At 31.4% G+C, this 13,750-nt stretch overlaps 1 protein-coding gene across 7 annotated transcripts in view; it reads left to right on the top strand.

Moving 5' to 3' along the window:
• Positions 1 to 13,750, top strand: part of LOC139514304 (ATP-binding cassette sub-family C member 4-like) — a 109,894-nt gene that overhangs the window by 14,004 nt on the left and 82,140 nt on the right. For all 7 annotated transcript variants that reach the window (XR_011662594.1, XM_071303351.1, XM_071303354.1 and 4 more), the window contains exons 2-4: positions 4,300 to 4,410; positions 5,980 to 6,097; positions 8,985 to 9,200. Coding sequence is in view for 6 of the 7 variants with exons in the window: in XM_071303351.1 (XP_071159452.1) it covers positions 4,300 to 4,410; positions 5,980 to 6,097; positions 8,985 to 9,200 (445 nt within the window). In the remaining variant the exon portion in view is untranslated. The remainder of the gene's footprint in view (positions 1 to 4,299; positions 4,411 to 5,979; positions 6,098 to 8,984; positions 9,201 to 13,750) is intronic.

The raw sequence follows: 13,750 nt of genomic DNA, 5'->3' as shown, positions 1-13,750 counted from the left end.
GATTAGTTTATCTGAATGTTTATCTAACGTAAAAGTGTTCATATAAATGTGATGCTATAATTTTTTGGGAAATAGTGCATTTTTTAAATGTATATATGCATATAAAAATACATTATTTTTTGTAATTTTCAAATTTTGTTTTAATAATCTTGCTTGCTTCCTTTACCAAGAACTTGGAAAAAGATCTAGCTAATATGCTGCACTTGTTTTAAGCATTAGGAAACCTATGGATGGCCCTCATGTGTTCTTTAAAACTGAACTGCTGCATTTCCCACAAAAAAACTTATGGCATAATATTAAATAATCCAAACAGTTTTTGCTTCTAGTGTATATAACTCCCAAAAATTCAGGCAGATTTTTAGTTGCAATGCACTTGAAATTAAAATATTTGTCTAAAAAATACTAGTTGGTCCAAAATAGATAAGTTTGTATGGAATGATTCATATGTGTCAAGATACACATAAAAATATTTTGGTTGGATGCATACAGCAAGTTTTATCCAAATTAATGTTTATATACATGTAAATATATATGTAAAAATTATGATTTCCTTCCTTATATTTAATTATAAAATGCACAATGACATCATGATCACTATTGATACATAAAATAAATAGTGTTGATTTTGTATAGATCACTTATCTATATGCATATTATTTATGTTAAATGTAGACAATGTTTTCTAAACTGTGTTTCATTGAAATACAGACAGAATCAGATTAAATGTGCACTATATCCAAATCGTTAAACTTGTTTATTAAATGGATGTAGTATTATGCATACCTAATTATTGCATACCAAAATTGCAAATAAATTATTAATTGGGTACAGTATATTCATAACATGCTTTTAACTACACTGCAAAAGGAATGACTGGAAAGAGCAAAATGGAATCATTTAATATGTGTAGTTATGCAGTGTTTTATGACAAATCGTTTAGCTATACTGCTGTTTTATCATTGTTTTGACTTCTTCCTTAAGTTTTTTGTTTTTTTATTTGTTTATCTGATTGCAATCTGAAGATATTCAAATAACTTTTCAACAACTTATAATTTACTTTCTATTAAAAATCATTCAGAACTTCTAACGTTTTCTTGAGATTTTTTTTCAGTTTGCACTTTAAGTTTAAGTGTGTAATTGCTGGCGTAAACATGATAAAACATCTTAACAATCACATCTACGACTGTTTTCACAAAAAATCTTGCAGAGCAGAATTAATGGTATTAGTAATACTGAAATGATGATGACTAAACAATTCCATTCATATTCTGTAAAAAAAATTTGGTGAAAAGAGCCACTGGTCAGTTTCTTGTAAACGTCCAGAATCAGTTTATAGGCCAAAATATAGTTCTGTTATTTGCCTTACATACCTTGAACTTCCAGGCCTGTTTTTACACATTTTGGGTGTAGGAATGAGTTTCTCAAAAAATCTTATAATTTACCTTTAGAATTACAAAAAGAATTACAAAAGCTGAACAAAGCAAAGAATAATAATCAGCATTAACCGTAACTGTATAAAATTAATTTGAAATAAATAACTTAGAACAAACAAATTAAATATCTGTTTTAGAAAGGAAATTTCAAAATCATTAAAAAATGCCTGTACATGCTGGTGCATGCAGTTCGAATTGATATGACACCATTCAATAGGATTGTGAAAAAGTCGGTGAGATCATGCATCTTGTACAAAACTGTAGTAAGCTGTTTTAATCCTGATTTTGACCTGATTTTGTGCTTTCTCCTTAATTCAGTTTTGATTGATTTATCTGATTGCAATCTAGAGAATTCAAAATGAATGAATTTCAACAACTATTTTGGTTAAAGAATAGATGGTTGTGTTCTAAGTGACATTTTGCACTTTATAGGTGAAGTGTTTACAGCAGTAAACATGGTAAAATGGCATATATCATCAATCTGGTCAGTTTCTTATAAACAAAAAGTCATTATGGGGTATGTCTGTTCTCGTTAGGATATCTTCTTATCTTAAATCTGAATAAGCAATATCCATGTACCTGTTTTCATGAATGACAAGTAATGAGGCCATACTTAGCAAAAAAAATAAAAAAATCTTTCAAATTCTCATGTAATTCTGACAACTAATTTGATTTTTGACGTTGAATACTACTACATGCATACAATTATATCTTAAAGCATTTCTCCTTTATCTATACCATTGCTAAAATGTTTTTCCAAATTGCAGTTTGATTTCATCTCTACAAACCGATCAACTGGTTAAATAGTTTAAAAATAGTTTATCTCATCACTAGTGAAAGGTTGTTAACATGAAGCAAGTGCAGTGTAAAATAATCTATGTCATTCAAAATGCAATTTGATCAAGCATTTTAGGCAATTTGTAAGAAAAGGCAAACAAAGTCTTTAGAATTTATATGCACAGTTACAAAATTGAAATATGGTAAATTCAGATATTATTGCATTCATTTATTTTTTCGATGAATGGATTAATTATAAGAAATTTCCGAAAAAGGTGCATACAGGTGTATATATCAGAATACATGTTATTATTGTGATATGCGCCCAGTTGCATAATTGCCATCAGGGGCGGATCCAGCCATTTTTAAAAGGGGGGGGGGTTCCAACTTTATGCTCCCATTCAAATGAATTGATCGTCCAAAAAAAGGGGGGTTCCAACCCTCTGAACACCCCCACACCCCTTGGAACCGCCAATGGTCATTAATAAAAACCTCACATTAATTATTGAATAAGCATTTTGAAATAACCTTCATCCCTAAAAAATAACATTTTTAAAACGAGGTAAAAATTAAGACCTGCAGTTACTACAACCATCTGTTTCTATTATCCATACATCTGTCTAGAGGAATGAATGAAACATATTGTAAAAGATAAGAATTTTAAAACTATTTCTTGAAACATAATTTGGATTGATCATAGATGACAAGAAAGGTCCCACCACTTAGAATGAGATTTGATATATATAACTAGCTGTTATCATTCAAATCTGATTGTTTTATAAAAAAAAAAAGGACTATGTTATATATATAATATAAACTATTCCATCTATTTCTTGGCCTTTAAAAATTACTTTGGAAATGATCAGGAATAATAGCCATATAGCATCCTCCAATAACAGGCTTTTATTTCATTCTACTTTAAGTATGGCCTAACGAAAAAAGTTGTTATCTGAGGAAAGATGATAGCATGCATGTGGTTCTCCAATATAATAGATGCCCCCCCCCCATGGGAACTGGCTATCATTCCATAATTTCTAATCTACTGTATTGTTTAGTATTAGCTGGCAGCTAAACAATCATATAAACATTTCCAGCAAATTTTGAAAAAAAGAGTAAATAAATAAGTTACTGTAGATGAAATTGAAGGAGGACATTTGCCAAATCTAGTGGAATTGCAACCCTTGAATATTTTTTTTATTTATATGATCAGCCTGTATGACTCCATATCAACATTTAGGTTGACTATATGAATGTCTTGTAAAAATATTGTATTTTGTAAAGATTATATTTGTAAATGTCCCCTGGGAACTTATTTGGAAAAATAAAATATCTTTATTGGTACCGCCTAATGAAAAAGTCTTTATCTGATATGACTGTAAATAATTGCTGCTAATTGATTTACGAGTAACTTGCTTTCATCAATTAACAAACTTGTCTAGTTTATTTTGACTATTCAGCAATTTTAAAGACTACTCTTTATTTATGTTTACCATGCTTGTACTTCTACTTATAATTTGCTTTTGACTTTGACCACATATATGGTCCAGAGAAGCAAAAGAGAGTTATATGGACCAATATGTTGTTTTCCTTAAAAACAGACATTTGGACCACAATCATTCATTAACTATGAGGATAGAACAAGAAAACATTCTGATGTCTTACACTTTTCTCAGCAACTTTTAAACAGATCCATTCTTGAAAAATAGTTGCTAAAAGGATTAGACATGCAATATATTGTCATGACTGTAACACTTGAAAGATGCACAATCAAATATTCTTGGTGCTATTCAGTACTTATTGCCCTTTCTGTTTTCTCTTACACCTTGTTTTATAGTTTTAACACTTGCTAGCAGCTTTCTTATACATGTATCATTACATGTATCATTCTGAAAGCTGTTGATACATGTATCACTAAAGGGATCATTTATCATGCAGCAAGATTAATTAAATTACAGGTGTCAGGTGAGCAGTTTATCAGTTTATCAATTAATTAATTTTTATTGTTGCTAGATTCAATTATTGCTTGTATAATTAATCAATTACGTAACTGTATTTTGATAAATTTTAAATTGTTACTTTTATTTTTTAGGTGGCTGAACCCATTGTTTAAGATAGGCTACCAAAGAAGATTAGAAGTAGATGATATGTACAATGTCTGTGAACAAGACTCATCAGATAACTTAGGAGACAGATTAGAAAAGTAAACATACTTTGTAGTAGTGCAAGAAATATTTAGACTGTATTGTATGCACCTGCTGTAGGCAACAGGGCATTAAATTTTACCCTTGACCTTCAATCCTTCTGTCTTTTCGTCCATCCGTCCGTCTGTCAGTTCAATGTTCATTTGTTTGAAGCGTGAGAATGTGCATTCTTGTTTTCCTCAGACACATACATTCTTCTTTCATTTTCTGTCACATAGGCATGTGCTAGTTTCAAAACAGGAGCTTCAGTGATTGTCTTTGGTAATTGTAGGTCATAGATATAGGTTTTCTTTTAACCTGGCCAGCGTTTGTATTGCTTATAAATATCTTGATTTAATTTTTATTTTGCTGGAGTACTTGATGTTGATGGCAGTTCTCTGGTTATTATGCCCCATTTATGGGCATTATGTTTTCTTGTCTGTGCGTCCCTTCGTTTGTTCGTCCGTTCGTTCATCAGTTCGTCCCACTTCAGGTTAAAGTTTTTGGTCGAGGTAGTTTTTGATGAAGTTGAAGTCCAATCAACTTGAAACTTAGTAATCATGTTCCCTATGATATCATCTTTCTAATTTAATGCCAAATTAGAAATTTTATCCCATTTTCACAGTCCACTGAACATAGAAAATGATAGTGCAGATGGGGCATCTGTGTACTTAGGACACATTCTTGTTTTTTATCTGCTTTAGCCACTTTTCTAGACTGGGAATTTAGAGCTTGACATATTGTATTCTAACACACAGACTGTGTTGCCCATACAATGTTATTTGGCTTTCTCTGTTGTTAGGTTGTTGTCTCAAAGATGTATTACATTTGCATTGACTCATACAAAAGAGAGATAAGAAAAAGTAGACATAATTTAGAATGTCTGTGATAGAGATTCATCAGATAAGGGATGATGAATTAGAAAAGTTTATCATACATTTTTTGTATCACGATAGAGATGTTTTTCTGTGCATTTTTTAAAAGTTTTAATCTAAAATACAGTTTAAAGTATTTGTCTGTTGATATCTTGATATTAAACAACTGCATGTCTGAGTCTGTAGAAGTGCACTGTGGTAACAGGCATGAACAATTCATTGGGACTCCAGTCTTAAGTGGGTAAATGGTGGCTGTATATTCCTGTCCTTTCAATTTCAACAAATACTGTCTGACCATATAAGCAGAAAGTCACCTTTGTTTTATATTTTCAATTATAAGTTAGAAATTTCCAAAGGTATAATAAATGTCCTTTATGAGATTTTTGTTTTACACAAGATTAAATTGTCCCTGTTTGAATTAGGCTGATACTTTTCAACAATTTTGCAAACCAATTTTGAAAGACAATGGAAGGACAGAGTGAAAGACAGAATAGTTACTTACACACATAGTGCCAAAGTTTGACATAAGTTTGGTACAGGCATTCCTTATGTAGATATTTCTGTAGAATAAGTATATAATATACAAAATAGTATTGAATAAAAAAGAGTTATTTTACAAACAAAATTAAAATTGAGAATGGAAATGGGAAATGTTGTCAAAAGTTTGTAACAGTTTGTTTTTAAATTATTCATTGTTTTCTTTTCTCTTTGCAGAGAATGGAATAAAGAATTAAGGAAAAAACAATCAGGTGGAAAACCTAGTCTGTTAAAATGTCTAATACGAATGTTTGGTGTTGAATATGCTTTGTTAGGATTGATATTATTTATTGAGGTACATATAAATTTGAATTTTAGACACTTAAAAACAAAAATTATCTAGATTTGCAACATGATCTTTGAATATAGTGCCTTGATTATTCATAGATATAAGATGTGATATGAGGGCTAATGAGACAACTCTCTATCCAAGTCACAATTTGAAAAAGTAAACCATTATAAGTCAAAGTACGTACTGTTTTTAACACAGAGCCTTTGATCACACTGAAAAGCAAAGCTATAAATAGCCCTAAAATTGACTATAGGAAAACCAACGATCTGATCTTTAAAAAAAAAACGAGAAACACTTATGAACCACATCAACAAACAACAACCACTGAACATCAGGCTCCTGATTTAGGACAGATGCAAACAAATGCAGTGGGTTTAAACTTTAAATAGGTACCAACCTTCACCCTTATCTGAAACAATAGTGTAAGATCACAACACGGAAAGACACACTATAAAATATCAATTAAAATTTGTATACCGGGCATATGTAAGTATATCAAAGCTTGGGCAATGCACAGGTGTTCAATATAGGTATTTGCCTTGTAATATATACAGATCAATAGGCATCTCTGTCCAAGTTAAATTAAAAGGGGAAGTCCTTCAAACCTGACAAAATCAAACACTTTTAAAACTATATTAACCAACAGAACAAATAGAAAACAAAGTGAAATTTCTGGCTTGGTAAGCATTTGTTTTTTAAAGAAAATGGTAGATTTAACATAGTTTTATAGCTAGCTAAACCTCCAACTTGTATGCAAGTTGTGAATAGTTCCATTATATTGACCAATTGGATAACATGACAGTAATTAGGATCCAGCAGCCAAAACTGTGTAAACATACATCACAGACAAACAACACAACTGACTTATTCTAACAAAGATACAAATAAATCTGTAAAAGACAACATTTTTTTTTTCTGTGGTTGATAGTCATAATAGTATATACAGTATAGAACAAATATTTTTTAAACAAAGTGCACTGTACCAATGGACACCACTGTATGTATGGTGATTAATTCAAATAAGTGCAGTTGGTTCATGTGATTTTTCAGTTGTAATAGGAAGGATGTGTGTGGTAAATTTTCCATTTGTAAAAAAAATATATTATATATGACATATGAGTCTGTGTTTATACATGAAATCCAATTAACGTGATGAAATAACATTTCTAGTTATCAATTAATGAAGTATCACATATCATTTAAAGCATTATTTATTATGATAAATACTGGATTTTATGCATTCTGTAGCATTCCTATAGTTAATTGATCCAAACTTTAAAAGGTTTCATGGAGATATATATTAAAGAAAAATCATCAAAATATAGGATTACATAAATTCTCTGTTATGATTCATATGATTTATTTTTGAGAAAGTTGCTTGGTATGGAATAATAAGGTTCTTCACTGAAAAGAAATATCTTAAAATAAATTCTGAAACTGTATTGATAATGATAGCCCAAATCTAGATACGAGGGTGATATTCAGGGGTGTGGAAATATTTGTTGTGAGCACTTGTCCCCGGGCAAGTGAAACCTAAAATTTTACTTGTCCGGAAAAAAATTTACTTGCCCTGATGATCCCAATAAATATTGAAGTATTTCTTGTTAGCTAATATATGAATCTTACTTAGCACTGTTGTGCATCACAAATGAAATATATTTGTCTATATGTGTAAAACATTAGGAAAGTAGGAAATGGGTTGACATCAATGGGACAGAAACCTAACGGCAAACCAACCAATGAAATGACATGTAAAGGACAATTTTGCAGCAGTTTTTGAATAAAAATTGTAGCCAGTAGGTATACGTACATATACTAAATGTGAGGACAGTGATTGAAGAAATGTAAACTAAATAATAACTATTGCATGATTTTGTGGTGTTTCTCTCAACTGACACACTTGTTTTTTTCTTGATTATTTATCATTGTCTTGATTGGCAATTAATGCGTCCCTTTTATTTTCCACTTGACAACAAATAATGTTGCATTCATCTATAAGTAGGACAAAAACTTAATTTATTTTCCGAATTTCCATAGATAGCCAGGAGCAATACGATGTCTGAAATTCTCGCTTTCTTTTTTTTTTTAAATACTCTAGCTGTGTCCTCCATTTGCATTTAAGGTTTTCTACTCGACTCATGACTCTTTGTCTTGCTTGCCTACCTTTTTATTATGTAAATTTATCGTCATGAACATTGATGTTTTTACTTGCTGAACATTGGTTTCTTTTACATAAATTAAACATCTTTATACGTTTTGAAATTAATTTTATGTTTTTGTTGGATTTGAACTTTGTCTTGTATATATTTTTACTCGTCCACGGGCAACCAAGACAAAAATAATTACTTGTCTGGTTGTTCAAATGCACGAGTCGGGCGAGTCGGCATAGCATTTCCACACCCCTAATATTGCAATCAAGTCGTCTGTCTGTCTGTCTGTCTGTTTGTCAAACAAATATTTTCATCAAAACTTTCTCAGAAACTTCCATTGGCTTAATATTGGATGTAAACATAAGAATATGTACATACACATAAGTCTACTAAAGAGTCTTTCTTCAGAATGGAAAGTGTCTAGCATATAAACAGAACACTCACAAGCAGAGTTAATTGTCGAAATACAGAGTGACTGTGTATCTCTTTCAACAACCAAGAAAAATAAGAAAACAGACAGGAAATCAAATGCTTTGCCAAAGTTGCTTACTGGTGTGATGGAAAATGGTAAAAAGGAGAAAAAAAGGATGAAAACCCTTTGAGACAAGGTTTTTATTAATCTAGAATTATATTTAAAATGCTTTTTATTCTGAATGTAATGCTTAAATGAAGAAACTACAATGACCTTATCTGTTCAATAGAATTGTATGTGTCTTAATTATTATTATTTCATTTATTAGGAAGGAACAAAGATCGCTCAACCATTGTTATTAGGTCAGCTTATTCGTTATTTTACTCCTGGGTCTACAGTAAGCAGTACAGATGCCTATATGTATGCCATGGGTGTTAGTCTGTGTGCCATTATATTAGCTATATTTCATCATCCATACTTTTTTGGAGTTCAGAGAATTGGTATGCAGCTTCGTGTTGCCTGCTGTTCCTTATTATACAGAAAAGTAAGTAGAAAATTGATTTGATTTGATTTTCACTTCATACCATTGCAACAGACCAATTTTGTACTACTGGACTACCTTTAAAACAGTCATTATTTTTCAAGCTGTAAATTTTTATAAGACGGCAAAAATTGAAAATTTTTTGGTCGTATATTGGTATCACGTTGGCGTCATTAAAAATTTAAACACAAGGTTTATGGCCATAAAAGGAAGGTTGGGATTGATTTTGGAAGTTTTGGTCCCAACAGTTTAGGAATTATGGGCCAAAAAGGCCCAAATAAGCATTATTCTTGGTTGTTGCACAATAACTTTAGTATAAGTAAATAGAAATCAATGAAATTTAAACAACACAAGGTTTATGACCATAAAAGGAAGGTTGGGATTGATTTTGGTCCCAACAGTTTAGGAATGAGGGGCCCAAAGGGTCCAAAATTAAACTTTGTTTGATTTCATTAAAAATTGAATAATTGGGGTTCTTTGATATGCCGAATTTAACTGTGTATGTAGATTCTTAATTTTTGGTCCTGTTTTCAAATTGGTCTACATTAAGGTCCAAAGGGTCCAAAATCAAACTTAGTGTGATTTTAACAAAAATGGAATTCTTGGGGTTTTTTGATATGCTGAATCTAAACATGTACTTAGATTTTTTATTATGGGCCCAGTTTTCAAGTTGGTCCAAATCGTGGTCCAAAATTAAACTTTGTTTGATTTTAACAAAAATTGAATTATTGTGATTCTTTGATATGCTGAATCTAAACATGAACTTAGATTATTGTTTTGCGCCCAGTTTTCAAGTTGGTCCAAATTGGGGTCCAAAATTAAACTTTGTTTGATATCAACAAAAATTGAATCCTTGGGGTTCTTTGATATGCTGAATCTAAACATTTATTGGATTTTGAACATAGGCCCAGTATTCAAGTTGGTCCAAATTGGGGTCCAAAATTAAACTTTGTTTGATTTCAACAAAAATTGAATTTATGGGATTCTTTGATATATGCTGAATCTAACCATGTATTTAGATTTTTATACGACCGCAAAATTTGAAAAATTTTTCGTCGTATATTGCTATCACGTTGGCGTCGGTGTCGTCGTCGTCGTCGTCGTTGTCGTCGTCGTCCGGCGTCCAAATACTTTTAGTTTTCGCACTCTAACTTTAGTAAAAGTGAATGGAAATCTATGAAATTTTAACACAAGGTTTATGACCACAAAAGGAAGGTTGGTATTGATTATGGGAGTTTTGGTCCCAACATTTTAGGAATTAGGGGCCAAAAAGGGCCCAAATAAGCATTTTCTTGGTTTTCACACTATAACTTTAGTTTAAGTTAATAGAAATCTATGAAATTTTGACACAAGGTTTATGACCACAAAAGAAAGGTTGGGATTGATTTTGGGAGTTTTGGTTCCAACAGTTTAGGAATTAGGGGCCAAAAAAGGGCCCAAATAAGCATTATTCTAGGTTTTCGCACAATAACTTTAGTTTAAGTAAATAGAAATCAATGAAATTTAAACACAATGTTTATGACCACAAAAGGAAGGTTGGTATTGATTTTGGGAGTTTTGGTCCTAACAGTTTAGGAATAAGGGGCCCAAAGGGTCCAAAATTGAACTTTGTGTGATTTCATCAAAAATTGAATAATTGGGGTTCTTTGATATGCCGAATCTAACTATGTATGTAGATTCTTAACTTTTGGTCCCGTTTTCAAATTGGTCTACATTAAGGTCCAAAGGGTCCAAAATTAAACTTAGTTTGATTTTAACAAAAATTGAATCCTTGGGGTTCTTTGATATGCTGAATTTAAAAATGTACTTAGATTTTTAATTATTGGCCTAGTTTTCAAGTTGGTCCAAATGGGGGTCTAAAATTAAACTTTGTTTGATTTCATCAAAAATTGAATAAATGGGTTCTTTGATATGCAAAATCTAACTGTGTATGTAGATTCTTAATTTTTGGTCCAGTTTTCAAATTGGTCTACATTAAGGTCCAAAGGGTCCAAAATTAAACTAAGTTTGATTTTAACAAAAATTAAATTCTTGGGCTTATTTGATATGCTTTATCTAAATATGTACTTTGATTTTTGATTATGGGCCCAGTTTTCAAGTTGGTCCAAATCAGGATTCCATATGAAATATTGTGCAATAGCAAGAAATTTTCAATTGCACAGTATTGCACAATAGCAAGAAATATCTAATTGCACAATATTGTGTAATAGCAATTAATTTTCAATTGGAGTTATCTTTCTTTGTATAGAATAGTAGTTGATAATATATGTTGGAAATTTGCCAGACATGACTATGATGTCATTTTCTATTTTTATTTGCCAATAACTTTCTGTAAATGACTTCATTGGAAATTTGCCAATATAAAATGTTGCTGATGAAGCTTTTTTTCCTTATCTTATCTAAAATGTTTTTAGATAATGTATGTTGGACATTTGCCAGACATGACTATGATGTCATTTTCTATTTTTATTTGCCAATAACTTTATGTAAATAACTTCATTGGAAATTTGCCAATATAAAATGTTGCTGATGAAGTTTTTTTTATTGTTTTATACAATAAACAATGTATATTCACTTTTACTACCAACCAATCTTTACCATTCAGTGATAACAAGCACTTTATTTTACATTTTAATATTTTATGATGTATTTAAAAGAGTAGTTATTGTTGCAAACTCCATTAGAAATTTGAATTGATATCAGTTTTGGAAAAAGGGAAACAGGGATGTGAAAAAAAAATGGGGGGGGGGGGGGGGGTTAAATTTTTCTCATTTCAGATTTCATAAATAAAAAGAAAATTTCTTCAAACATTTTTTTGAGAGGATTAATATTCAACAGCATAGTGAATTGCTCAAAGGCAAAAAAAAACTTTTAAGTTCATTAGACCACATTCGTTCTGTGTCAGAAACCTATGCTGTGTCATGATCAACTATTTAATTTTAGATTTAAAAAGTTTGAAGAAGAAATCTTTAATTGATTTGTAAAATCTTGACATTTGTTTTGTGTAAAAAAAAACCATGTAATGTCAAAAATTTGATCACAATCCAAATTCAGAGCTGTATCACGCTTGAATGTTTTGTCCATACTTGCCCCAACTGTTCAGGGTTCGACCTCTGCGGTCGTATAAAGCTGCGCCCTGCGGAGCACCTGGTTGATATTTGGGCCCGGTTATTAAATTGGTCCACATTGAGGTCTAAAGGGTCCAAAATTGAAAGTTCAATTCTTGGGGTTCTTTGATATCCTGAATCTAACCATTAGATTTAGATTTTGGATATTGGACCATAATATGTAAATGTCCAATTTAAAATTTTTAAGTTTTTAAGTTTAAGTTCTTAGACCACATTCATTCTGTGTCAAAAACCTATGTTGTGTCAACTATTTAATCACAATCCAAATTCAAAGCTGTATCAAGCTTGAATGTTGTGTCCATACTTGCCCCAACTGTTCAGGGTTCGAACTCTGGGGTCATATAAAGCTGTGCCCTGCGGAGCATCTGGTTCAGTATAATTAGACATCTTCAAGATGATCACACTGCTCAGACTTCATCAGATACCATTGTGTACCTGAGATTACCGTTAGGCTTATCTTGTACTCTAACTGGTGTTGACATCCTCAGACTCCGTCAGATACAATTTGAGCATCTGAGATTACCTTATGTTGTACTTTAACGTTCTCAGACTCCATTAAATACTATTTTAACCATCTGATATAACCTTCTCTTATGTTTTAACTGGTGTTAACTTCCTCATATCTTTTATCTTAGGCATTTTAATTGGACAACTAATTGCAGGTCAATTTCAAATTAATACAGAATTTGCATGCATGTCTCAGTAATGCAACATTCATACATATGGTAGATAAGTGTTGGCAATCAGATGGAAAATTGATAATAAATTGTTCAGAATCATTGGTCGGTATGATTTTGAGTATTTATGTTTTTTTATAAGGGCGGTCCCTTCAAAAAAAATGGCAGCTGGTTGAACTCGTAATTTTTTTGAGTTCCCCAAAGGAATTTTGCTATTTTTTTAAGGGTCAGAAGATTAAACTCACAATTATTGTGGAATTCCATCACAGGAATTTTACCTATTTTCTAAGTAAATTTCACAGTATTAGATAATAGTATTGATTGTACATCTTACCCCGCTTGATATTTTTAGCTGGAATAGTGCTGCTGAAAAAGCCTTTATAATGTAGGACTTAAATAACACACTTTTTCTTATGTAAATCTGATGTGTTTCATATATATTTGCTTAATATTAAAGAAGGATTCTCCAAACTTTCAGATGCATATCTACAAGTCACTGTACAATAAAGTGTTTACATGTACAGATAATATATTGTATGTGTTTTAAGAAATTTTCCGATAACGTCCCCAGGTTTTTGTTGAGCCTGCAACTTTTGTTGCAGAAAGCTCGACATAGGGATAGTGATCCTACGGCGGCTACGGCGGCGGTGTTAGCTCACTTCTTAAAAGCTTTATATTTCAGAAGGTGGAAGACCTGGATGCTTCATACTTTGTATATAGATGCTTCATGTTATGAAGTTTCCGTCAG

This window comes from Mytilus edulis, chromosome 3 (assembly GCF_963676685.1).
Source record: "Mytilus edulis chromosome 3, xbMytEdul2.2, whole genome shotgun sequence".
In the NCBI taxonomy this organism is placed as follows: domain Eukaryota; kingdom Metazoa; phylum Mollusca; class Bivalvia; order Mytilida; family Mytilidae; genus Mytilus; species Mytilus edulis.
The sequence above is the reverse complement of the archived record's forward strand: the minus strand, read 5'-3'. Positions and strand labels throughout refer to the sequence as shown.